The sequence below is a fragment of the Microchirus variegatus genome, assembly GCF_963457635.1.
Source record: "Microchirus variegatus genome assembly, chromosome: 11".
Lineage (NCBI taxonomy): Eukaryota > Metazoa > Chordata > Actinopteri > Pleuronectiformes > Soleidae > Microchirus > Microchirus variegatus.
The window spans coordinates 10333998-10360805 of record NC_139812.1 but is presented as its reverse complement, the minus strand read 5'-3'; the positions used below and the strand labels follow the sequence as shown (position 1 = coordinate 10360805).

General features: G+C 40.2%; 2 protein-coding genes across 3 annotated transcripts in view; both read right to left on the bottom strand.

Moving 5' to 3' along the window:
• lrpprc (leucine-rich pentatricopeptide repeat containing) overlaps positions 1-17663 on the bottom strand; it is a gene marked incomplete at its 5' end in the record, with an annotated part of 54459 nt that extends 36796 nt beyond the window's left edge. For both annotated transcript variants that reach the window (XM_083897213.1, XM_083897214.1), the window contains 15 exons: positions 492-519; positions 2635-2704; positions 3682-3772; positions 3868-3986; positions 12421-12528; positions 12779-12884; positions 13013-13170; positions 13281-13425; positions 13553-13679; positions 13788-13874; positions 14161-14219; positions 14379-14500; positions 15246-15368; positions 16149-16351; positions 17461-17663. In XM_083897213.1, the coding sequence (XP_083753339.1) occupies positions 492-519; positions 2635-2704; positions 3682-3772; positions 3868-3986; positions 12421-12528; positions 12779-12884; positions 13013-13170; positions 13281-13425; positions 13553-13679; positions 13788-13874; positions 14161-14219; positions 14379-14500; positions 15246-15368; positions 16149-16351; positions 17461-17663 (1749 nt within the window). The remainder of the gene's footprint in view (positions 1-491; positions 520-2634; positions 2705-3681; positions 3773-3867; positions 3987-12420; positions 12529-12778; positions 12885-13012; positions 13171-13280; positions 13426-13552; positions 13680-13787; positions 13875-14160; positions 14220-14378; positions 14501-15245; positions 15369-16148; positions 16352-17460) is intronic.
• Positions 17664-18968: 1305 nt separating this feature from the next.
• On the bottom strand, positions 18969-20690 carry znhit2 (zinc finger, HIT-type containing 2; the record flags this gene model as incomplete). Its single annotated transcript, XM_083898019.1, has 1 exon — positions 18969-20690. One exon carries the CDS (start codon positions 20688-20690, stop codon positions 18969-18971), a length of 1722 nt encoding a protein of 573 aa, XP_083754145.1.
• Positions 20691-26808: the final 6118 nt, after the last annotated feature.

The window sequence follows — 26808 nt, the reverse complement described above, 5'->3', positions numbered from 1 at the left end:
CGATACACACCTAGCTAGTTGTAGTTAGAAACATTAAAATTTTTGTCTGCAAAAGCCTTTCTTTTATCATAAAAATAAATATTTTGTTGCAGCCTAATTTAGCAAACATTGGCCTAAAATAGCATTTTGAATAATAAATAAAAAAAATTATGTATTCTGAATTTAGCTGAATGTCCATTATGAGTATTTACTTATTTACATGCTCACAGTGCCACATGGGGGTTTAGGTTTGTGCAGCAGATGGCCATTGTCATGTTGTATATTCTCCCTGAATGTAAGTCAGTTTACAGCAGATGGTGATACATTACCACAACAATTTAACTAAAAGAAATAAAGCATCACTTGGCAGCCGAAGAAAAGGCCACTGTAAATTCAGTTCTTAGTCTACAAAAAAAAAGAAAAAGGGGCACTAAAATACTTCCACATAAAAAAAAATGTGTATGTGTTGTTCTGATTCTTCAAAGAATAATGTAGGCGGGTTAAGGTCTTACCTTCACCATGCTCTCCACATCATCAGACCTATAGGGGGCAGTAGAGGAAAAGGCATGAGCGCTCGGTGAACAGTACACACATCACAAGGCAGGTTAACACAAGGCAGTATGAATGAGAAATTTGCTCCTATAGCCGAAAGACACAGAATAACACTTAAAGTCCTTAAAGTATATCTAAATAATCATTTACCAAACACATGTGCTTACAAAATAATTTTATGTTTCTCAACCATATATTTCTGCATTGATTTTGTAAGGAAAGGCCTGAAGTAACCCCATGTTTTAATATATTTTTTTCAACTTATTTCTGTGCCATTTTCCCATAAATATTCAATCTAAAATTAAAAGCTGTCAAATCAAAAAAGATGAAACATCTCTAATCTATATTTCCTTCATTGTCAGTTACTTTCCTTTAAATATATATATTTTTTTTAATAGCATAGCATTTTTTAATAGCATCTACTTTTAACATTTTCCCCACACAAATAATGTCAAATCCCACAAAACTGGCCTATCAGAATTTCACAAATGTAACAAATTATTGACTGGTTTAGATAAGTAAATGAACTGAAATGACTGCATGGATTAATAATTAATTAAATAATTTAGGATGGTCCCAAATTATTATTATTTTTAAACAATTCATCTAGCCATTGTTTTTTTTACGATTGTTTGACTATTTTATCTTTTGGATTAGTCCATCTATTGGCAATCATTTCCCCAGTACTCTTCTATTAGACGGAACAGAACGAACATTGTAAAATAATATACAGCTTGTGAGAGCAACAGATTTCCCAGTTTGACATTCTTGTACCCGCATACGGCAGCACGAAAGCCTGAGAAACCACACGACACAATCTCACACACAAAGACACACTGGCTAAATGATGACAATGTGTGACACTTCTGGTGTTGTCAGCTAGTTGGCTTGGTTGAGGAGAGAGGGGGAGAGGAGAGGAGAAGAGAAGAGGTCTTTAATGATTAAATTATCCCCTGACCTTGTCTTTGATGGGGGCAGGTCCCGCATTGCAATGACAGGGCAATATCTCTCTCGCGCTCTCTCACAGCCTCACTCATACACCCCACACACACACCGTTTCCAAGTGACAAGCCCAATTATGACCCTGTCAGGCAACCTAACAGTCAGAAGAGTGTGTTTGGGTGTGTAAATGCAATCAGAGCAAAGCAAATGTGGGAGAGTGAGTAGATTCAGCCATAAAAAGACAGAAACAACTAGTGGATATAACTGAATCAAACCTTACACACAATGCATGTTAATTTTTGTAAGGCTACTTTCATTTTGGGTTAGATTATTTCAATTTCTTTTTCATTAACTTGAACTAATAATGATAAACCTATGCTTAAAAGACAAGGATGTTTAAAGGAACAATTCATGTATGACGTGTTAAAAAAAATAAATCTGATTAAAAGAAATGTAAAGAATACATTATTTAAATTATTATATTTTTTATTATATATAATATATAATCATTATTTTAATGGTTAACTATTAAATAACCATTCCGTCTTTACTTAATCCATTATGGTTCAAATTAATTCAAGTTCAAAAAGGACATTTTGACTGAATGTAAGGTATAAAGTTGAGGTGAGTTGGACAAGTTTTGGATGTTGACAGTGAAAGAAATGACCTTGACTCGCTCCCAGCTTCGCTCAGCTGAGTGAGTGTTTTTGAGAGGCTGTGTGTGGTAAACTGTAAATATTCATAAACACCCACTTCAAAAAAAGCCAAACGGGTCAGACCATGGTCCTAAGGCAAACTGTGCATGTGTGTTGTCTGTGTATAAGGGGCAGTGGTGGGCATCTGCTTATTTACATATCACCCACAGTGCTTTGGGGTGAATGCTGAGGGATGCCAGCCTCCATATGCATGAGGCACTTGTGCGTGCGTGCACATGTGTTTGTGAATACACACATATGCAAGTGATGTAGTGTTTTTCCCTGCAGCTGGCCATACACATAGTGTGTGATATGCTGCACATGTCATATTCATAACGTATGCCACAGTGACCGCTAATCATGCTAAAGGCCCATAGCCGGTCAGGAGTTATGAGGCAAATCATGGGGAAATGTGGAATATCAAATCACATTAAGACACAAGCAGACTACAGACTGACTGACTTACTTTCTGAAGCCCTGGATGAGGCTGTTGCGGAAACTGGCGTGACCCATATTGGGAACGGACGGATCAGACACTGAAAAATAAAAACAGACACATTACCTGCAAAGAAAAAGACAGACACAACTTGTTTTCATACAAGTGTGTATGAGTTTAAGACACGCGTACAACAAAATAAACAGCTTTAAAACAGAGGATTTGGTTTTACACTGAATGATGCAATACTGCTTCCCTATTTTTGTATTATTCACAACATCATCACAGACGTTGAATAGGATTCTGATAGATAAGGGAAAGAAGCTGTTCTTTAGTTTGTTGAATAGAACACAATTCTAAATCACTTCCACAATTCTCACTTTTTCTCAGTGAGGTTTTAAACTGATTACTGCAGAGACGAAACCAGAAGAAAAAAATGAAGAAATAAAAGAAATAAATAAATAAGAAAGAAATATATTTTGAAGATATTTTTTTGATTTGGTATGAGGGGCATTGATGGAAATTTGTAAAAGTCTAGTGTGCAAGGTCATAGCTATAAATTATTTGTGTGCAGAAATCCAAAAAAGTTGAATGTTTTTAATTTAAAATTATAAAAGCCTAAAGGAAAGCAAGACATTCTTTAAATTTAAGAAGCTGAAAGCAGCAAAGGTCTGGCTTTTTTAATACATTGAAGGAAGCTTTAATAGGGTGCATCAAGTTTGTGGTAATTGCATTTCAAAGAGAAATACTTGGATATGAACTTTTAAAAAACACTGAAGATTTTTATTCATGAGTGGTAGAAAGAATTCTTTGGAGACATTGTGAAATTAAAGAGGAGATGGAGTGATGTATACGAAATCCACTGCTGGATGCAGGATGAGACTTAGAAGAGAAGAAAAAGAAAACAAGAATAACCATCCATTATTTAATCGCCTGTTTGACCTCATCCCTCGGTCAGTTGAGGCACCTCTCAATCTCTCGCTTTACATATTTACACAGACAAATCTCTTAGAAGGACTGAGGAGTAAGTGGACAAATGTATGAAGTAAATTGTGTGTGTTTTATATATTTACTTACAAAGGGTGTAGAGTTTAGCCAAGCTGTCCGACGCCAAGGAGCGAATCTCCAAAGTCAATAAATTCACAGAGTTCAGAGAGATGCCTGCATCCTAAACAAAAAAAGAATCAGACTTGTCAGCAAAAACTAAGTTGTTTCACGTTCACATTTAAAAAAATACACACATACACACAATTTATAGATTACCGTGAGGGCCTGTCGAGATGCCTCCAAGTTGGGGAAGAAGGGAAGAATGTACTGTGACAAAGCCTCAGCATCAGGAGACACGCCGAGCTCATGCATGCCCTTCAGCACCTTCATCATGCCTACAACATAAACAGCATGTAGTTAATGTTATATTTCTGCCCTTTCTGAAACCATGCATAGTTTTTTTGTGTTGGTTATATTGTGTCAACGGCAATAACCAAAGAAAATGTATCAAGAGATCAGGGGCAAATCTAATGTTCCATTTGATCATAATGCAGGGTACATGCAGGAATCTTGGAGTTAATTTCAACTTTTTTAAGACCTTCTCAAAATATTTTAAGACCTTATTGCCACTTCGAGCTGTAATCAGCAACACATATTTAACTCACGAAACAGTTTTACTTTGCAATTGAATCTGAAGAGCACAATTTCGGGCGATTTCCGATATCATTTCGCGCCAGGAGGAGCGCTGTCGCAGATGCGCAACGCCACGTGTACGCGCGCGGCACTAAGACGATTTTGCAGGCCGAGCATGCCTGCGCATCGTGGTTTTAAACAAATGCAGGGAGGAAAATAAATACATTCATGCATATTTTTTGCAGTCAAACTCTATGGACAAAATGTAATACCTCATGAAATTGTGATTAAGACTTTTTAAGGTACTTAATTTTCCCAAAATTGATTTACCAACTTTTAATACCCCACGGACACCCTGTATTGTTAGGCTTTTCTGATTAACAAATTAAATGTTTAGTCGTAACTCTTCACAATGAGCTCTGTGAATCCAAGGTGATGGAATAAATATCCAAGCCATTTATTGTAATAGTTTTGTATAAGATGTATTTTCTTTAAAACACTGAAGAGAAACAACAGTTTGGGAAAATAAATATTTGCGTTTTTGCCATTTAAACCAAGTCACACGCTGCACTTGTACAGATACCAACACTTTTCTCCATTCACTCTCGTGTACAAGCCTGAAGCCATGCAGGCACTCTTTAAATATGGGTCGACAAAAATGTTGCTGGCACACACTTTCTCTCGCCCCTTCAGTTAAACCTCTGTGTCACAAACACACTCAACAAAATGCTAATGGATGTTTACCTCTCCAACTTTGATTGGTGGTTACATGCTCATGAACATGTCGTAGGACTAAAGTGGACCATCATGCTGCTATCCAGCGGAGCCCTGTGGTCTGGCCCAAGGGAAGGAGGCCAAAACAGCCACATACGCATAGAAGTGCCTCACATACACATACACACACACATAGAAAACACCTGCAGGTGTCTGTGTGTTTGGGAGTGACTCCGCACATGGAGAGGGCACTGCAGCACTTTGCATATGTCTGGGAGTGTGCCCACAAAAAAAGACATGGGACTAAATGAATGAATACATGCATCGTCATGCATGTGCATGCTTATTCTTAGAGAACGTTGCCATGTGGTATAAGGATACAAATATCAATACATGCATCAGCTATTAGGGTCTGCATCTTGTGTAGCAATACACCTTGTTCCCATGTGAACTTTAGTAAACTACCATTAAGTGCGTCCTTGTTGTTGAAACACCTGACGGATGCAGTGTTTCCTCTACGCGAGGTTGTGACACACACACACAAACACACACAGAGCTCTGTGTTTCTACATCCTCCTGGGACGTATGTGTTCACCTGGCAGCCTCTCTTCAACTGAATTAAAGATGAGTTTGAGGCTTTTATATGCCATTAAAACTTGAAGCCAGGGTGCATTATGCCAGGTGGAGCTACCTGAACCACTTCATCCATCCAGTCAGCCCTTCCCTCCATCCATATCACTCATTCATCTGCCCCTCTCACTATCCATCTAGCTGGCTTTCAAGAAAAACCTAACAGATGATCTTCCTCTTTCTTCTCAATGGAGAATCCATCCGGTCTGCTGTCCATGCATCCATTCTTATCCCCCCAATCACTTTCATGCATACTTTTTTATGAAAGAAGAGAGGGAGCACCCACTTCCCTCTTGAATAATCCATATACAATTTCACGGTGAGCCAGACAGAAAGAAAACAAGTGAATAGAGAGCAGGGCGTATAAATACATAAGCCTCCCCCTCGCTCATGCTTTCCTGACTTCTGCATGTGAGCTTTCATGATAATCAGCACTTTCCTGTTGTCCATCAAGCATGTGTGTGGTTGTTTTTTGCAAGTCAAGTTTGTGACCAAGAGCTTTTAATCCAAGGCTGCTTTCGCTTAGTTTTCACTCGTAAATTTACAAGCTCATAGCAACGTGACTACAAGTCTTAGGCTACGTAATAATCAGCCAGATTTATACTGACTTTCTAGGACAGCTTTTATGGAAAAATTAAAACAAAATAATAAAAAATATATACAGCATATGCAGTATATATATATATGCTATTCGGTCTCTGTATGATAAAGATGACCACCTGCAGCTGGTTTTATTAACTGAGCACAGAGACTGGAAACAGCTCGAGTGACTCAACAATCCACCTACTAGCATCGCTTGAGTCATTTTATTAACACTACCAACTCCCACAATATCCAAGGTATAAAAAGAACATTGTGGTTCTACAATAAATAAGTAACATAAGTAAAACTTAGGAAAATGCAATCTAAAAAATAAAGTCTATATTTCATGTTATGGGTATATATCAGAGTCTTTTTACAGTCCCATGTCTTCACTCAATTGTCTTTATATGGCAGTAACATGTTTTATTTCCCCTTGTCTGAACAAATTACATAAAAAATGTGTGACAGAGGAGCTGAGAAGAGAAGAGGTGTCTCTAGGTCATGTCTTTAGATCAACTGTCACAGCCAAGAAGTGATGATGTAGAACATGAGGAAAAGAGTTGAGTGAACCGATCGTTCTATCCTCCCATCTTTGGACACAAGTACTTGTGACTTCTCCTCCTCTACCATCTGTCTATCCATCTCTCTACATCTTTGATTCTGTAAGGGTGGACTTTTTTTTGGCTGTGAGGCAGTGACAGGTTGTTTTTTTTATAAAAACAGATGCAAATAGAAGAAAATGTCCAGTAGTAGAGATAGACCAATATGTTTTTTTGAGTATTAGTAGTCACTAGTAGTCATCAGTAGTCAAGGAGGCCTATAAAATCGATATATGGAGCAGATATTAATTTGCAGTAAAAATGAAAATGGTTTTTTTTTTTAATAATGCAAACGCCAAAACTTAACTTTAAGATTTAAATGCCTTTAAGCATATGTTTATTAAACGGCTATTCAGATTTGCAACATGTTAAAGGTTTTTTTTTTATCCTAGACAACAGACATTGTTTACTCTTTATTTTTGTAACTGTGTATTGTATGTTTTGGGTAACATCTACTGCATATCTTTTTCCCTGTTACAAGGGTTTTTTTTTCCTGGTAGTTTTTCCCCTTACCCTGGCCAAGGGTCTAAGGACAGAGGATGTAACCAACCCTGTGAAGCCCCGTGAGACAAACTGTGTTTTGTAATTGTGGGCTATACGAATAACATTTGATTTAACATTTTTGTTTTAAAATTCGAACAAAAAGTGCAGGAAGCTCACAGGCTCAGCGGCATGTCTTATGTTGTTAGTTAAATAAAAAGTTACACAAATAAAGTTTTCTACAATAAATAAAGTTTCCTAATTTCAATATAACTGAAATGTTACTTTATTTTCACTTATATTTGTTTTAAGTTCAAACAAAAACAAAAAGAGCAGGGAGTTCCCAAGGTCAGCAGCATCTCATAAAGTTCACTGAAATTTTGAATAGATGAATCTATCTCTTATTATTAATTAAAAAAATGTAATTTAAAAAAAAGGCAGATGCTGATATGCGTCAAAATGCAGAATATTGGCGCCGATAATCAGCCCGGCCGACACCAAAGTGCTGTGTTGGTGCTTCTTCACTGCTGTCCATTCTGTTTGAAAGACAGAGCTGCATTAAAGGCAGCATGAAAACGATGAAGTCAGATAGAGTGAGGTGTAGGAGGCCACTCAGAAAGGAGGGTAAGCAGACGAGACAAGGAAGCCTTTGCATCTCTCTTCACCTTGAACACACAAGGCTAAAAACACTCTCAGTCTCCCCTCCCTGTTTTTCTTGCTCTGCCATGTCAGAAGCGATAAGAACGCGCTACGTCGCGAGAACTGACAAGCAGTAACTCGCTGGCGGCAGGTGGGAAGTTTGGTCCAGCATATGCTTCTGCTAAACCCACCAAATCCACACCTCATCAAAATGCAAAGGGATTATTTTTTTTCACCCTGCTCTCCTTATTCCTCCTTACCACCCCCCCCCCCCTCAATTCCAAGGCTCTGGCCTCTCTGCCTGCTAGTGACACCTGTGGACAAAAAGTGACACAGCCTTTAATATTTCATGGGCCGTGAACAGTGGGGCGCGTAATCCAAAGTGAATTCCCTCAGAGCGCTTGCATTTACATGAAATCAAGTCACTCTGCATCAGTCACATCACCTGCACATCACCCCCCCTCCCCCCCGCCACACACAAATACAGACACACATGTCCAGCAGCCAATGAGTGTCGAACGCAGGAGGGAGAAGGAGGGGTGAAAAAGAATCATTTATGAGGGTTGAGGCCAACACCATACAGAGACCAGCGCGTGTATAAATTTGAGAAATGTCTTTCCTTTCCGTCTTTCTGTCCACACTGTGATGAGTAGATGAGAGCTGTCTGATCCGTCCGTGTGGTTTTGAGTCTGTGCGATTAAAGAATTATAGTCCGTGTGGTGGTGCAAGTTTAATATCATGTCTAGTTCTCTTCTCCACGTTGTCAAGTCAGGCACTGAGGCATCGCACCATTCAAAGTGAGAATCTGTCTTTAAACCACACAGAGAGGGCAATCTGTGGCATCGCCACACTAGTCTAACCAGTCTCTCCTACCTGCCAGCTCAAATGCAATCAATTAGCTGACAGGAGGAATATACATCATTTATTAATCTCTAAAAACCCCAAAGAGCGAGCCAGACCACCGAATAAATAAAGCACTTAAAAGCCAAGACGCTGCTGAACACATTTGACATAGCACATTCACTAATGAGTTGTGAATTCTGACTGGTCTCAAAATGCCGCCCATTGGTCACAGAGACGATTTCTACCACAAGCTCTCGACTCTTAAAAATAAAAGGTGAAAACAGGAGAATGAAGACAGAAACTTTTAGCTGTTAAGTGATATGAACTGGAAGATGGAGACGAGAAGAGGGGAAAAAAACAACAGTGTCCAGTCAAAGTGAAGAGCTGAATTGGCGGTAAATGATTATGCTTTCACTGTCAAAAGCTTTAGTTATGTTACAGTTTAAAGCTCTGAGTAGCCCCATGTGGGAACATATACATTAAAAGACATGCCTAATATTGAAAAAGTGAGGGACAGTAGAAACTTCAACAACTTTTCAGGAAATTACCCCTGAACCAATATGTCTCAGGTGGCATATGTGTGTTCATGTATGTGTCATGCATGTGCTGAGGCCCCACAATCATCCTAAGATGAAGCTTAGCGTGTCCTCCACCATAGGGGAAAGGTCCCCAGATCATACATGCTGTGCACCACTTTCTTCCTTCTGCAGCATTTGCAAAGTTGATATGATGTCAGCTTTCATGTAATGCAGTAATACTTGGTTTAATGTTGGTTATATTTAGGGCTGTCAAAATTAACTCGTTAACGCAGGATGATTAAATTGTGGAATTAACGCGTTAATTTTCTTTAACGCATTAACACACTTTCTCACTTTCATTCCGCTGGGTAGACGTGCAGTTTATGAACAGGCAAGGCAGCGGGCAACTGCTTGGGGCCCCGAGCCGATAGACACCGGTAAAGCGGATACGTCAATTTTCGGAGGTATAAGGGTTCCTTGCGACATTGAAATTACTTCTCACAAACATGGAGGACTTTGACAGCGAGAGATTTCTGAAGGCAGTGATTTTGAGGAGTTTCGTCTTCGATGACGTCATCGCAATTTCGAACGCGCTGAACAAATCGACCAGGATTTATGGTTAAGACATAATTATGTTTGAAGACGACGAGGTCGGCGATAATGACGATAAATACCACAGTAATCAACGGAGTGTTTTTGTATCTAAATAAACTAAATTTCACAGGAAAGCCACAGGCGTAAGCTCTCAAATACTTTTTGAATTGTGTTCCTATATCTGCTACAGAGGCTGAGAAATCAGTCATTTAGTAGCCATTGAAGCTCAGGTTTTAGAGACATTTTTTCCAGGTGCTTCAGGCCTTAATGGGTTAAAAGGTGCTGATGAGGAATTTCCTGCTGTTTAGTACCCCCAAGAAAACTTATATACTTAATTTTCTATATAAATGTGAGTTATTTACAGTGCAATGTATAATTTTTTTAGTTAAAAAGTTATTTACAGTATTTTATTTTTTCTATATATTTGTATTGTCTTATGTGTACTCTTTACAATGTAATGTTGAATTTTTACTAAGTTTGTATAGGTTTTTTTTACAAGTTATTTACAGTATTTTATTGTTCTTTACATTTATAATTTTTCACATACTTTATCTCTCCGTTCCTACAACAATATAAAGAGAAAATTCAAATTTTTCTGGCATATTTACGAATGGTAATTAATCGTGATTAATCCACAGCTACCCTGTGATTAATCTGATTAAAAATGTTAATCTTTTGACAGCCCTAGTTATATTAGATTTTTTTTTTTTTTTTTTTTTTAACAGGTACCTCATGGATATAACTTTCTACTGAGAATATAATCACCATCATCAAGAGCAACAAGATGTGGTACGATTTGGATATAGCACATTTTTACTATTTTGAAATGAATTGTGCTGCCTTGGTATTATCCATTAACGACTGCAGACAACAATTAGGTAAAGATTCATCTCAGTAAAGAAAAGAAAAGCCAATCCATTGCTCTAAAAATGCAAGTGGAGGTTTAAAAAATATAATGATAAAATATGACATTCTTATATGAGACCACTATTGAAAGACGGTGTCATAATTGAGTGGCTGATGTTCGGACCTTCTACGTTGGGTGATCAATTTCAAAAGCTGGATTTGTGGGTAAGTGTGTTTGTACATACATGGCCAGAAGGAGTGGAATTGGGCTTGTAACTGGAGGCTCAGTTTTGTGCCTGGTCCCTTTACATGCAAATGAGACACAGGTTAACACACACCCACTTCTACCAGGGGGTGTGTCGACACCGGCACGCTCAAGCTACCATGACAACAGTTGAATGTGAACCCTGGGAGGAACATGGCTGGAAGAGGAAAATTTGGGGTTCAACCATATATGTTTGAACCAGAGTCCGACCCTGAACAAGAGGATGCCACGGAAGAAGTTGTAGTATGTAGGCTGCAACAGGACATGTCAGAATGGTCAGTTATAAGCTCTATTTGACCTTTCTATTAAAAATGTGTGTGTTTGTACTTTGTTTAAATATGGTCGCTGACTAAATACGGCGACCGCTGTGTGTGTAACTCACTGCTTATAAAACTCTAGATTTGTTTCAGTAACTAGCATGCTACTCCCGTGTTCTCCACAGCAGTGGGAATGTAATAGCACCCTTTTTTATTCTCAGCTACGCTGTAATAATGTTACATCATTATTATGTCCTACATCAAACTTACTATGCACAGCCATAATGTATTCACTTTTCACGCATTGTCATGCATCGGCTCCCCAACCCCCACTCCAGGGGCGACTGCCTGCCAGCTCCGTATACCCAATAGTAACGTCCGTTTACCCGTTGTTACTGCGTTTCAGCGCAATGCACTACTTCCAATTAGTAAAATTACGTTGTGGCATATCCTGACCTGTAGTTTCTGCTAACAACATGTTAGAAATATTGTATATGTATAACTATTTTCCCTTTTTTCCCCCTCTGGTTTAAGTGGACTTGTGGCAATTGCACAGCAAGTTTGAAGTCTCCTGCAGGGATCAGACCTTTTTTGCCCTCGACCCCCCCCAGCCCAATGAAATCTGTCCCAGTCTGACCACTCTGTGTGACATTAATATTTGAGGGAACTCTCTTTTAAAAGCCTTTTCTAGTATAGCGGACAGAGGGAGTCATAAACCCCTCTGTACAGCAAAAACAACAAATGTATGAACTGCTATTACTATGCTCATAAAGAAAATCCTCTTCTTGTCAGACTGGATGTCCAACAGCTTGTAGACATGTATTTTTCATGTTCGGTGCTTCACAGTTTTCAGATCAGACAACAAGCTTGTCACGACAACTCATCAGGTTCAAATTGTTTTTGGGCCAGTGTCATACAAGTGACAGAGTGATTCTGGGATGTTGGGTTTATAGCATAAGATAGAAGTACTGTAACAAACAGGTTAGTTTTTGATCTCTTAAATCACACAAAGGTAACAAGAAAGCTCTTGTTGGGAAACTTAAGGAAATTTGACAAAGTTATAACTGTCTTAGAGGAGGAATATAAACATGTACGTGAAGTAAAATTAATAAATTAAGTGTGTGTGTGTGTGTGTGTGTGTGTGTGTGTGTGTGTGTGTGTGTGTGTGTGTGTGTGTGTGTGTGTGTGTGTGTGTGTGTGTGTGTGTGTGTGTGTGTGTGTGTGTGTACCTGCTGTGTTCCTGTCCTTAACAATGTGTTTGAGGAGGGGTAAGAAGTAGTGTGGCCTAATGGGTGAATTCTGCTCCTTCAATATCTTCATCAGCTCCAAAGACATATCTGTAAAACAAACAAAAAGACATTCAGGAAATTCCAGTTTCCATCACAGTTACTTGATATAATTTGCAGATCAACATTTGTCAAGAAAATGGGTTAATGCCTTAAAATCATATTCACAACTTAGCGAATAGGGCTGCAATGCACACTGATGTGGCTGTGTGTACAGAAATAATAAATTAAGCTAAAGACAGATATAAAAATATAAAATTATTTAAGTCAAATGTCAAATAAAAGGAAGCATGTGCTGTACCAGTCTTATTGGCCTCCAGAGCACATCGCAGAGAGAAGATGAGTGGGGTATTGTGTCGCTGAGACTCCTGGAGTTCTCTACAGTAGTTTGCGATCTTCTCCACTGGCTACAGGACAGACATGGGATAGAGAAATGAAATATTATACATCTAAATTACTACTTAATATATGCTCCAAGTGTTAAAATTCTACAACCAAAATGCAGCATTGGCTCTTTTAAGTAAAACGTATCTACCGTGTCCATATTGACGCAGTGTCTGAGGAAGAAGTTGCCCACGGTGGGAGAGTCATTCTGGAAACCATCAGACTCCCCTATGGCGAAGGTCTTGACGATGAGAAAAGCTGGGTCTTCCTGACCCTGTGTGATGAGGCTCAGACAAAGGTTCATGGCATCTACAAAAACAAAAGACACATGAACTAAGCAGGGCTCCACTCTTGACTGATACTGTTATGGCTGCCGATGATTACAATACCATTGAAAACAATAAGGGGTGTTTGTATACCTGGAATGTAACCCCTCTCTTGCCTCAAGCGCTCAACCATCTCTGGGATATGCTGATGGTGTCCAGCCCTGGCCAACGAGGAGATGACCTGCATGATGTCCCGGTCCATTAAACTGCAGTCTGCTCTCTCTGCTTCCTCCATGGTCTGGCACAGTGAGAGAATGATGTGGGGTTTGTTACGCAGGGATAAACAAAAGAGAGGTAAGAAAAATAAGATAAAAAGGAACATTGACTGAAGGAAGAGGGCAGAAATGAGAAATAAAGCCACACACCTGTTTCATACTGTCCAGGTCTCCCTTTTCAGCATAGGCAGAAAGCAGTGCTACATAAGTGTCAGGACCTGGTTCAATTCCTGCTCCCTGCATCACAGACAGGACACTCTTTGCACTGTCGATGTCACTGCAAGGTGATAAAGATGATGGTTTAAAATCTAATTACACCAGCAAACACCAGTATCATACAGTACATTTAAAGAGAGGAAGAAGAAAAAAATGCAGCACCACTCACCCTGCACGAGCGTGGCCTGTGACCAGGGAGTTGAAAACAGCCTCGGTGATGGGCAAATCTTTGGTCTTCATGAAACCCAGTATGGTGCTGAGAATGCAGAGAAAAGAGAGAGTTACGATGGAAGATGAGAACAATCTAAAGAAGGAATATCCTTAATATTTAAAACGACCGGTGATCACTTGCTGAGACAAAACCAGGGATTGAAAAACATACACATGTCTCTCTATCTTATGACATACAAGCACACTGAATATACAATACTATGATGTGTGAACTAGTATTCATCTGATGACAACAATGCTGCTTTTCAAGAATCTGTTAAATATCAAGGTGGTTGATGAGAATATGAACTTTACTGATTCGCCGCCCTCACCTCGCTCCCTCGATATCTCCATTCTGGCAATAGGCTGCTATGAGTCTCTGGTAAGTAACCTGGGGAAAAAACAGCATGACAAGAATCACTATATTGGAGTTATGTATGGCTTTAGGTATGGCTTTATCTACTGGCTACAAGAAAGCAGTTTCACTGGAAATGTGGATGTCTGTGTCTGATGTTTTTTCTCTGTCCATCATTGCCCCTGCAGCACTTACTCTGTTGGGCTGGACGTTAGCTGCTTCCATCTTGGCCAGGAAGACGGTGGGGGAGAACTTGAAGTCATTCTGCAGGTAAACCTTTAGCAGGGCGTTGTAGTGACTAACATCAAATACTGCACCTGGAGAGCAATGGGTAAAGCTATAACAGCAACTTATACAACATACAGTTACAGGCTTGTTGTATTTCTTCTATGTAGTAGGGATGGGAATTTCACACATTTTTAGAGTCGATTGACGAGGTCTACGTGTCGAACGTGTTCACATGTTTTTTTCACAGCAGCAGCAACAGTGCAATGTGGGGGTGTAAACTATTCTACAGTGTACTACTTCATTTTAGACTCAAACACATGGCTGTAATGTCCATTATTGACCATCAGAACAGCGATAATAAAAATGAGGGGCAAAGAAAAGGAAAAAAAGCGGACTCTCCGCGTGTGTCGCCACTTGCCAGGCGGCTCAGGTTTTTGAACCTGCGCTTGATAGGTGTCCACCAGAGTGAAGTACAGTGATCCTGATTAGGTGAGATGCCGTCTTCATTTGTGTAGCGCTTGTGTTATGTCCCTCACACCCGTCCTAAACTTAAGCGCAACCTCGTTCGCACTGCACTCACACACACACGCTTGGACGCGCACAGCCACTCGAGAGAACGAGCTGGTGACGCGTGCATCGTCATCGCGAGCGCAGGGAGCCTGGACAGCAGGATCACCTTTTCGTGCACAGCTTCTTTAACCTCCATAGCGTTTGTGACACTTCGATTGACATCGATTTGTCGACAAAAAAGTCCCATCCCTACTATGTAGTCAACGTTACATTTCAAATAAATACATAGGCAAATATATTGATGCCACTGGAGTGGCCTCTTACCCATCTTCTCCAGATTTTCCCACACACGGTGGGCCAGCACAGTCCGTTCCTCCATAGGCACCTCAGGCAGCAGGGACCCACAGCTACGCAGCAACAACAAAGCATGGTTACCAGTGGGATAACCTTTAAACAGAATGAAACAGAAGTTGAGGAAGGATGACAGTGATAACGCATCAAAAATATTTGATTCACTGACCGAGCACAAATGTACATGAGGATTTTGTGGTTGTATTTGTGGTGTCAATAACGTTTTTGTACTAAAGTTATAATTTGTCACAACACAAAAACAAACTAGAAAAATTATCTGGTAAATCAACTGATAAGCATCTCCGTTTCTCACAATTATAATTTTGGCAATTGCAAATCTCACATCTTTTGCTGCCAATGCTACCACACTTGCACTTTCCCATCTACACTGCTCCAGTAAGGTTCTGGTTCCCAAACCAAATTTTGAAACATCGGTGTACATTTAGGTGCACGTTGTACTTGAGAGGACACCTGTCTCCAGAAGAGACAAAATGTTTGGGAATTGACAGCTTGCAGAAGTGCAATGCATTCCTCCATGTTGCAACTATTGTGTTTAGTTCCGTTTCATTCATGCAATGCCCAATTATGAAGATGTGGGCAGTAGAACTTATGGTTCACACCAGTTAAGGAGAACCAGAAGGGTTCTTCTTATATATCAATGTAGTGAATGCAGGCTGATTCACTGAGCGCACCAAGGTTCTTAACAAAACTAGAACCCAAACATACCAGTGTTTGCCTGTGTGAAAGCATTAAGTGAGGACAGCAAAACTTTAACCAAATTGAACCACTGCTAATACAGTCTGATTGCTTTGTTTCTCACACTGATCTAAAGACCACAATTTAGTCACATGTCCATCTGTTGTTCAGCGTGCCTACCTGCCCGGCAGATATCATGGAAGAAGCGGAGCAGTAGTGTCTTGGTGATGCGGCCCGTCCTCCTCACAGAGCTGTCCAGTTTGGCCAGAGCCCATTCAAACTGTTGAGCCTGCTGGGACTGCACAGCAGCGCTGACCTCATCCTTCTTGTCTGCTGCCACAGAATAGGCACGCACACACCCCGCTGCATATGGCAACACACGACTGCAAAAGGAAGACAAAGTGACATCAGAGAAGCAGAGACAGAAGATATAGTGAAGAGAAGTATAAAAGAGAGAACGATCATTGAGAAAAGGGAAGAAAAGAGAAGAACAGAAGCATAATCAACAACTGTGTCACACAAGATTTTTGGGGGGGTTGACAGTTAAATTAATCTGCTGAATTTGTCCAGCTTTTTTACTGGAACCATCCTAGATTAAAGATGTAACAGGAACCATCCAAACCCAAAGACGATGAAAAGGTAAAGGAAAGAGAAGGAGGAGGCAATGGTGCAAAATGTAAACTGTTGTAAAACACAAAGAACAGACAAACAAGACTGAATCCACCTCTGATGTATGGCTGTTTTACAATTATATTAGATGGTACAGGGTAGACAGAAAAACACAGAAACATTGTGGTCGTCACTATTTATGTTGTAAATCGGGTTGTTTCAGTAAATCATCAGTAGAAAGTGAGTCCCTATTTTAACAGGTTGGGAACCACAGATGTGTAGTAGCTCTGGGAGCTTTTACATCACAAAGGTTTAGACTGGAGTCATGACCTTGAAAGAAAAGGCCGCACCAGAGTAAACTACACCTGCTATATCTACCATTCTTTAACATCAATGGAGGTTTGTAGCCTCATATTATGCTTCTTCCCGAGTGATTCGTTATGAAAAGGTTGAAGAAAAGCATCTACTGTAGCTGTAGCATCACATCCTGGATGGCTAAAGTTCACTGAATGGCCTCTTGCTAAAATGTAAGACGAATTTAAAGCTAAGACAAAACATAAAAACGACATAAAAACTAGAGCGGCACCAGTAGATAAACTGAAGTTCACATGCTCCTTTTATCAGGCTAAATTATAGCATAATAGGTTGGTAGCGTGGGTGCTTAGATACATAACTTCTGAGGTTAAACACAATCCATGTATTTTCATTATAAAGCGTTTATATTGTGTGTCATACTGCTACAGTGTCCATAGAGTACATTTAATTGCGCAGGTTATATTGGTGTACATATCACATGTGTGGTTCAGACTGTCATTGAGCCTCAATGACATCTCTGCGTCACACATGGAGGGCTAACACGGGCTAACAGGCTGCATAATGTTACCTGCTGTACGCGTTCGCTGGGCTGATGAGTCTGTGACAAGCTCCGGTCCTTGAGAAACCGAGCGCTCCGCTGTACAGTCGACTGAGCGGTGCTGCATTCCTCTTCGTCCCCGTGATGTGAAGCAAGCCCGAAGGTGAAATTTTGAGTAGCCGGGCTGATCTCAAGAGTGCGGCCATGTTGGCTGTCGCAGCGTGAAAGAGCATCCGATTCCGTACCACATGTCTCACCTAAGAAAGGAAGTATCGCGAGAGTATCGTCAACTGAGCATATGGGATCTTTTTTTCACTAATCACAACTCATAATAGACGTAAATATGTAGTTATTGTTGGACCTATAAAATGTACACTTCAAGCTGAAGTCAAGATACATTTGTCAAAAGTGGTCTTGCCCAGTCATAAAACTAGAAACATTTATGTCTGCATTTGTACATATTTAACTGTCCATCCATTGGCTTATAACATGGCATAATTAAATGAGTAAATAAATACACAAATAAACATGTGGGCCACGGTAATAATAGATAATAAATAAATAAATAAATAAATAAATAGATGTTTAAATATTTCGATTATTATTTATTTATTTCACTTATGTTTTTAATAAGCAAAATAAATACATATTATAATATGTATTTCTCTATTGAGTTACTTATTTATGTTTCATCTTTCCTTGCAGCAACTAAATGACTTTGTTGTGACCTTTTTGGTCACTTGGAAAAAAGAAAAGAAAAATAGATGTTAACAGTCTTTAACACCCAATTTATGCCACTTATGCCATTGCTGCTGTATAGTCTCTTTTATAATACAATTACAGTTGACTTGTTCAAGGTCAAAGTACTTTACCAGAGAAGTACTAGAAAAACACAGAAACCATAGAAAAGCACTTATGTCGACATCATCAATTTTGACTTAATTTTCTGTAATGATTGGCTGTTCTCAGAAAATCTGACCATTTATGTTTCCAGAAGCAAAATTGGGTGTTCACTTGCATTAGCTTCTAGATGTGATTTTTTAAAATACTTTCCAAGTTATCTTTTAAATAAAGTACACAATTGGTAAATTGGATCTCTCAGTTCATCAATTAGCTATTCAGTTTAGCTCTAGTCCAGGGCACTGGGTATGGTTATGGATGTCTGTGTAAATAATGAGACATTGGGGTCAACAGTGAGTGCGTTTAAATGCACACTAAAAAGAAAAATACTGGCAATAATCGGGTAATTGGAATAAACCTTTTAAGCTGTATATATGTCTCTAAGAAATCAGATTATTGACAGAAACCTAGGTGTGTTAAACAGGTTTTTCAAAAACCGATAACAGCAATAAACTGATAATGATATCTGTTTGTTCCGTTTATTCCGTTTACATGAGCACTTAAATAACCAGAGTATGAGTATTCATCATTCATTGGAGCAGTAATGAGTATATGGATGAATTACACAGTCACAACTGAACAAAGTGGTCATACATTTTAATTACAAATACAAATATCAACATGTTCAAGAATGCTTTTTAAAGGCTCACTTCTTCAATCAATTTACTGTTCCCTCTCATCTTCCCTTTTTTCAAGTTCTCCTCTACGACAGTTTTCTCTTTCTCCAGGCTATCCCTCGCACTCTGTCTTTTACTGTGTTCAGTCCATAACTCAAGAGCAAGTCGGCGAATCTGGGGTGCATTGTCCAAGACCCAAGCTTGAAAGAATTCACACTTTTTGTTTGCCAGGAAGTACTTCTGCCTCCTTGCCCCTTCCTCTCCCTCTTTAGAGAGGGCTGCTCTTGCCTGAGAAAGAACAGAGCGAAGCTGACTTAAAGCTGCCAGGCAGTATCCTGTAGAATCTTTTCCATCTCTGCCGGTCATGATGTGAGCCACAGCTTCCAGTGCCCTGGCTGGGGCAAGAGGATCTTCCTTGTCGAGGTAGCCTCCACTCGAGACAGTGTCTCCACGGTCTAAAGCCTCTTGGACAGAGCTGAACACTCTGCTTGAGCTCAGTGCCTCTGACAGAGCGAGAATCATGTCACAGAATTCAAACATCAACGAATTAGTGTCACCGTTAAATCGACACAGAGTTATGGTGTAGCCAAAAAGTGCATTGATCAAGCTGTAGCATATCAAGGGAGATGGATTTGCACACAAAGAACTCAACTTTTGAATTTTTGAGGAGATTGGAGGCACAGCGGGAACTGTTGATCTTGCTTTCCCTTTGCTCGTTTCCTTTATATTTCTCCCTTTAATCGCTTTGAACTTTGTAGATGTTTTGGCCTCTTTAGGTGATGTCTTGACTTTGTTATAAGCATCATCTTCATCGACAGCAGTTAATGACTCACTCTCCACTTTGCCGACTTCTTCCACCAGCTTTCTCCCTTCCTCATTATGCTCCTCCCACCATGGCTTCCAGAGGGGAACAAACCCACCAAGAGCTCCAGACTTCATCAGATCAATAAACTTTTCTTTTTCTTTGCCATCAAGCATTTCCCACAGCTCCTCCTCAGAAAGGTTGTCCAAATCCATCCTTGAGAGCCGTTCTGCCATGTCCGGCCCCCCTTCAGCATGTTCATCATCTTCATCTATGTCTCCTGGAAGCATATGCCCGCCTCCGATCTCGTCCAGTTTTCTCAAAATAGCCTCAATTTCTGGTGCACTCCCCTCTCCAGACTGTTGGAGATCTGCTAGCCTGGACAAGAGTTCCACAACCTGTACTTTCTCTGCTGTGCACTCTTCTCCTTCATCTGCTTCATCTGCCACAATACCTGCTTCTTTTAACAAGCGTCCCATCCCCCCATCTGTTCTTTCTGCCATCTGTCTCAGTCCTACAAGAACCTCCTGCATTTTCTTTTTCTCATTGCCCTCCGTTTTCCCCATGTCCTTCAGTTCCTCGAGAACAAACTCCTTGTAAAATGCTTCTGAGCAGTCAACGTGAGCTGGGCTCTGGTAGCAAACCAAGCCACAGTACTGCAGGTTACACCGAGGACAGGTGTAGCAAGAGGGTTTACATTTACAAAACATGCAGACCACATTCCTCCCAGTGTTACTTCCATCCTCTGATGATTCCTCCTCTTGTGCTTGTGCTGGCATAAGCAGCACATCTTCTCCAGAAACAGCTCCTCTGGATGGGAGCAGAATCCCGTCTTTGGTCACCGACTCGGGCTCTGCATCAATCCACTCTTCCTTTGGACCAATGTCTGTCAGAAGAGTCCTCACAGAAGAAGGAAGTCTTCGTCTAATCAGTGGATTCATGTTGTATCAAAAGGTGAAGGCCCCACAACAGGTAACCTAAGAATTTGATAGATGACAAATAAAATGATTAGAATGTGTGAGATCCTTAGACACAACTGTCACAAAGTACATTTCAGCAAAAAGTAAAAGGACAATTTTTGGACTTATTGTTGGACTACATTTTTTTGTTAGTACATACAGGGTACAGTGTTGAAAAGGGGTACAAATTCAAGGTATCAGTGCCAACTTAAATGTGGACAGCAGCCAATCCCCACTTGTAAAAAGCTCATTTTCACTATTGTGAAATTAAATATGTATAAAAACATTAATTATGATAAATAAACCTTTTATTAATTTATCAAGAAACCAGACAACTGTGACGTGTAGATCTGTTTAACAAGACAACAATAAAGCTACATTTTTCACATTGTGACTTAAAATAAATACATTACACAATATGGATAACGCGAATAAATAAAGTCTATTCAATACGGCATTTAACATTTGAGACATCTACATTTTACGGACGAAAACACAAAATCGCCACTGTATTGCGAAATCGCGTTCCATGTGAGACATCCATGATGTTAACATTAGCACAACAGTGTACAAGCGCTACATCCGTAACTCAATCGAAAATATAAGTTTTGGTCGCCACGAACATTTATTTAGCAGCTCTCGCAGTCAATACAAATATTTGTCAGTTTTCAGTGTTACTCAAATGCCTTAAACATGAAAAATGAACTTACTCGTTTGCTACAGCTACGTTTCACATTCGCTTTGACACAAGCTGCGCTGCAATGACGCGTTTTGATGACGTACGACTGACTTCTTCGTCGAGCTTTTACTTCAGTCAGCATCGACACTGTAGTGTAACACTGCCACCCTCCACCAGTCTCCACCAGTTACATTTTCTGTAGTTGTGTTGTTTCATTTTTTTTGTATTTAATGTGTACATTTTCTACAGATCATATCCATATATATTGAGTACAAAGTACTCTTTAATTAAAATTATATTAATATTTGTTGTATTTTTATGTCAACAAATCCTTATTCTATGATTGCTCTTTTTTTTTACATCTTCAAGGTGACACCAAGTGAAAATAACTTCTTTTTTTTTAAATTAGCATTATGTAGGATATATGTCGAGGTAATGTGCATTTGTTGACAAGCCAATGATACCAATGAATCAAGACTTCTAATGTATGTCTTCTGACCATGTACAGTAGTCTATGTTATAGTATTTTATATAAATGTGATTACATTGTTTTATTTTTCAAGACATTACAAAATAAATACAACCCTCTTATGAAAAAATGACCTACTGTATGAAATATGCTGTAAAATTAAATGTTATCAATTATTTTTGTGGCATGGACCCAAAACCAGAAGTTACATCATGCCAATGCAGGTTTTGCCAACCTGTTCAGGCTTAGACAGGGATGACATTCACCTTGTTATGAGTTAATGAACAATCAAAATAACCTTGGAGACACTATTTGAAGGTTGAAATCCTTACTTCGCTTTAAGGCAGAATCCCTTTCGTTTTCGGACAGCAGCCAGTCACATTTAAAGGACTCATCACAAACATTTGCAATCACAAACTGTTCCTCCACTAACTTCCTGTCACTGTGCGTGTCCTTTATGCCTTTATGTCTGTCCACGTGTGTGTCTTTCTGACTGTGCCGTGTCGACATCTCCCCTGGGGTTGTTTGCTATAAGGTGATTGTCTCCTGCAGGGGGTCAAGCATGGTAAAGGTCACGCAGGTGGGGAGTTGTCAGATGGCTGTCCACCCCTCACTGGGCCAATGGGCTCCTGTGCTGCCTGTCAGAGTCTGTGGGGAAAGGGGGAGGCAGGGGGGATGTGGGGGTCTGAGGTCGGCATGTGCCATGCTGTCTTGGCCCTGCCGCTGGCTGTCATGCCAGCAGTCCTGGGTAGGCTGCTGTTTCCTTGTGTCTCTTTTTTTTCCCTTCCCCTGGCATGTCTTGTGACATGTTCGAACCCCCAACACAAAAATCCACAAGCTTCTAACTGTTGTTGGACTGATGTTGTGCAGTAGAATCTCATCCAGGCTAGGAAGGTTCGCAAAAGCTCTTTGTCCTCTTTGCACAAGTCTGGGCACGAATAGGTTTGGCATTTGGCACACACACACACACGCACACACACACGCACACACACACGCACACACACACGTACACACACACACACTACACTGTACAGACAGAAGACAGCTCCAGACATACCAGGGTTGGACATGCCCAAAAGGCAGAGCCTGTTCCCTGTCACCTATCAGCTGGTGGCAGACAGCACTCTGTGTGTGTGTGTGTGTGTGTGTGTGTGTGTGTGTGTGTGTGTGTGTGTGTGTGTGTGTGTGTGTGTGTGTGTGTGTGTGTGTGTGTGTGTGCCTTGTCAGGCATAAACGCTGACCTTGTCAGGACCAGTAGTCCTCATGGGGTACCAAAACCTGGTCCCAATGAGGCAGTGTGTAATTTCTGAGGCGAAGATTTGAATTGTGGTTCGGGTTAGGGTTAGGGTTAGGGTTGGGGTTAGGGTTGGGGTTGGGGTTGGGGTTGGGGTTGGGGTTGGGGTTAGGGTTAGGGATAATGTTTTGTTTACGTTGTCCAAATGAATGGAAGTCAATGGCAGTCCTTAAAAGGAGAGCTGTGTGGTTAGTGAGAGTAGACCTATGTTGATGTAGACTGTGCTGTCACCTGTCAGTTCAAAAAACAAATCTAGGACTGTAGGGCTCCTAAAAGGGAGGCTGCTTGTATGTGTGTGTGTGTGTTGGAGAGAGGTTAGATTGGTGAGTGGGAGTGTCTGTCTGTCTTAACCCTTGCTTAGTTTCTACTGTGGCAGCCAGAAGCAAGTATTTCAGTTTGATGGACAGACCTTTGGAGTACACTCAAACTTGAACTGGTTTTCTTTTAGTCCAAGCAACACAAGAAAATCCATTTTGACTTTGAGAAGATATTACAAAATCCCACTTTGTATACAGAACAAGAATAATAAAAATTAACATGGTGATGGGAATGATTCTGGGAAAGATGTCACATGCACTGACAAAACATTATCAAACAACTGCAGTCATACATTTCTGCTATTATGAATTTTCAAAATTTTCAGAAAAGCAGTGTGAATCAGTATTACTGTGTGGTGGTGGATGGAGTAAGCTCTTGAAACCTGACATAGCAACAACATCCTCTTTCTCCCTCACCCTTTCATATTCATTTATACAGTTTTTATGAATGAACCCAAGAATATATAGGCTCACCTCCCCCCACATGAAAACATCAATGTACCCCTTCAATAATTCATCTCCATGATCTATTATTTACCTTTTATTTCCTCCCCTTCACAAAAAGGCTTCATAAACCTCTCTTACTCCTCCTCCTCTAACTTTTTTCACCCACTTTTCTTCTCCCTCTCTCCTTTATAATCTCTCTTCATATAAACAAATTCCTGTATCCTGTGCTGCTCCTTGATCTGCTTCGACAAGTAGATTTCCTCACTTGAGTGTGTGCATACGTGTGTGTGTGTGTGTGTGTGTGTGTGTGTGTGTGTGTGTGTGTGTGTGTGTGTGTGTGTGTGTGTGTGTGTGTGTGTGTGTGTGTGTGTGTGTGTGTGTGTGTGTGTGTGTGGGTGTGTGTGTGTGTGTGTGTGTGTGTGTGTGTGTGCTGGATGCAGTGCAGCGTGTGATGCGCTGAAACACAGGTGAATGGAGCGGTAGCCTCTCAGCGACCTAAAGTGGCTGTTGACTGCAGTGACAGCAGAAGTGAGAGGGGACGGTGGAAGAAGAAATGGTTTCTGTTTCTCCGGACAGAACTGGTCTCATGTCTCATCTCAGTAACAGCAGCAGTAATACTGGGCCCAAGCAGTGAATGGCACATTATGAGCAATTTAAAGTCTGTCTTCTGACCCCATTTTTAAGGGCCTAAAAATGACAAGGGCATTTTCAACCTGACCTCAGTGAAATTTTGTCGAGGGGACAGCCTTATTTTTTTTTCTTAACCTAACAATTTTTTGGTCTGTTTCCCAAGTCAGGACGCATAGATGAGTCGTGGGAGATATTTTTTTGCATCCCCAAACAAATTTGCATATGCTTTACATAACATACATAAAACAGTTACCAAACATATCTTGGGAACTATTACTTTACCAAATCAAAAAAATAAATTTTATATGGCTGTAAATGAATTGCTACATTATGCACAAATGTGTTCTTGATATATTGTAATTGAGGTCACCATAGTTTACCATCTTTAAAAGTGAGGCTCCATCAAGGTTATTATAATTTTCATTAGTTTTTATTTTTTATTAATTTTTCAGTTTGCTTTTTTATTTCAGTTTAGTTTTAGTTAATTCAACAAATGATTTAGTAGTTTTAGTTTAGTTTCTATTTTTGGGGAATTATTTAGTTTTGGTCTTATTCTTAGTTTTTCAGGTATTAAGAGAAAGCCTTGACTTGTAGACGCTGAAAAGGATGAATGTGACATCAAACATGGATTCTCAAATACTTTAATTTCATTCTTTAACCTTTAACACCTTTCAGGTAAATCAAAAGTAAAACTTCAAATGGTGTGTATTTTACTTAGTTTTTATTAACTATAATAACCCTGGTCTCCATAGATAAAGTTGGTCTAGCAGAACTAACAACTTCAGCTGACAGCAATTAAAAAAACTTTGCGACAGCACTTTGCAGAATGTGGAAAAGAAAAGTGAAAACATTTGATCATTAAGTGAAATCCAATTGCAAATTCATGTCTTTGAAGTGGGGAATCTGCCACAACAATGAAAGACAGCTTTTTAAATACATTATAGCAGATCGAATTCAGTGGAAATGTGTTTACGGTAAACATGTAGCCTGGTTGAAACTGGTCTAACACGATGGCGACAGAGAAGCGTTTTTTATGTGCATGCAAAAGTCATTAGACACCTTTAATAGATAGATATCGCTCCCAGAAAACTACAATAAGCACGTATGTCAACACGTTTTGAGTAACTCTGCAAACGCCATCCAGATCATTGGTTGTAGGTCCATCCAATTGAGGCCTCTTGCAAGTGGGAGGTGACTAAACCCTTTCCAGACTCATCCACAGGCCAGTAAATATGACTACATTCGAGTACATTTTTATTCCATACAACTGTTCAGACTCTCCTGCAAACATGCATTTCTGCACCTCTATCGAAGAGGCGATACTTGAATAAATATGATCAAAATATGACATTGGCCTTCTCATGACTTGAGAGAAAGTCTTAGTGAGACTTCCATGTACTTCTCTCTCAGCTCCACCTTCTCTTTTGCCGTCTCCATCACACCATTCCCGCAGGAGCAAACCTGAGACTGAGTGTGTATCACCCACCTCCATCTGTCTAACCTCTGGCCCCGCCTCCCTCCATCCCCATGAGAGGGAGCAGTGGATCAAGAAAAAGGCGAGGAGAGGCAGAAAGAGTGAGGGGAGCGACAGAATGAAGTGTGCCTGTGTCTCAGAGGATTGGTCTCTGTCTGTCCAGATCAAGAAGTGAGGATGTGATTGCAGGGGAGACAGGGGAGAGGCATCCTTTTGCTGTGTGTGTGTGTGTGTGTGTGTGTGTGTGTGTGTGTGTGTGTGTGTGTGTGTGTGTGTGTGTGTGTGTGTGTGTGTGTGTGTGTGTGTGTGTGTGTGTGTGTGTGTGTGGTCCGTGTTGAGCTGAGGTGTCATATGTGAAGATCACAGCTTCACGCTTGTGGCAACCAGGGATGACACTCTAAATCACTGAAATGCCAGAGACGTCTGTGCTGTGATATGTTGTGTGTGTATCAGTGTGTGTGTGTGTGTGTGTGTGTGTGTGTGTGTTTCCTGTGGGACATTGGTGGAGATTATACCACTTTTAGAGTCTGAAAGTGAAAATGTTATCAAGTGTGTCACCTTGGAAAAACAGAGGGTGACATGGTCTCATCCGGACACTGATTCACGAGCAATCGTAAATGTAACTGATTTAAAATGGATGCATCGACAACAACCACATCAGGTAATAATGATGTCATACATGCGTTTAATGATCCGCAACAAAAACACATTCAAAAGTAATGCTGTTGAGTTGTTTTCCCTCAGCTGCTCTCTTTGCGAAACAGCTTGTGTTGACTTAGAGAGAGAAGAC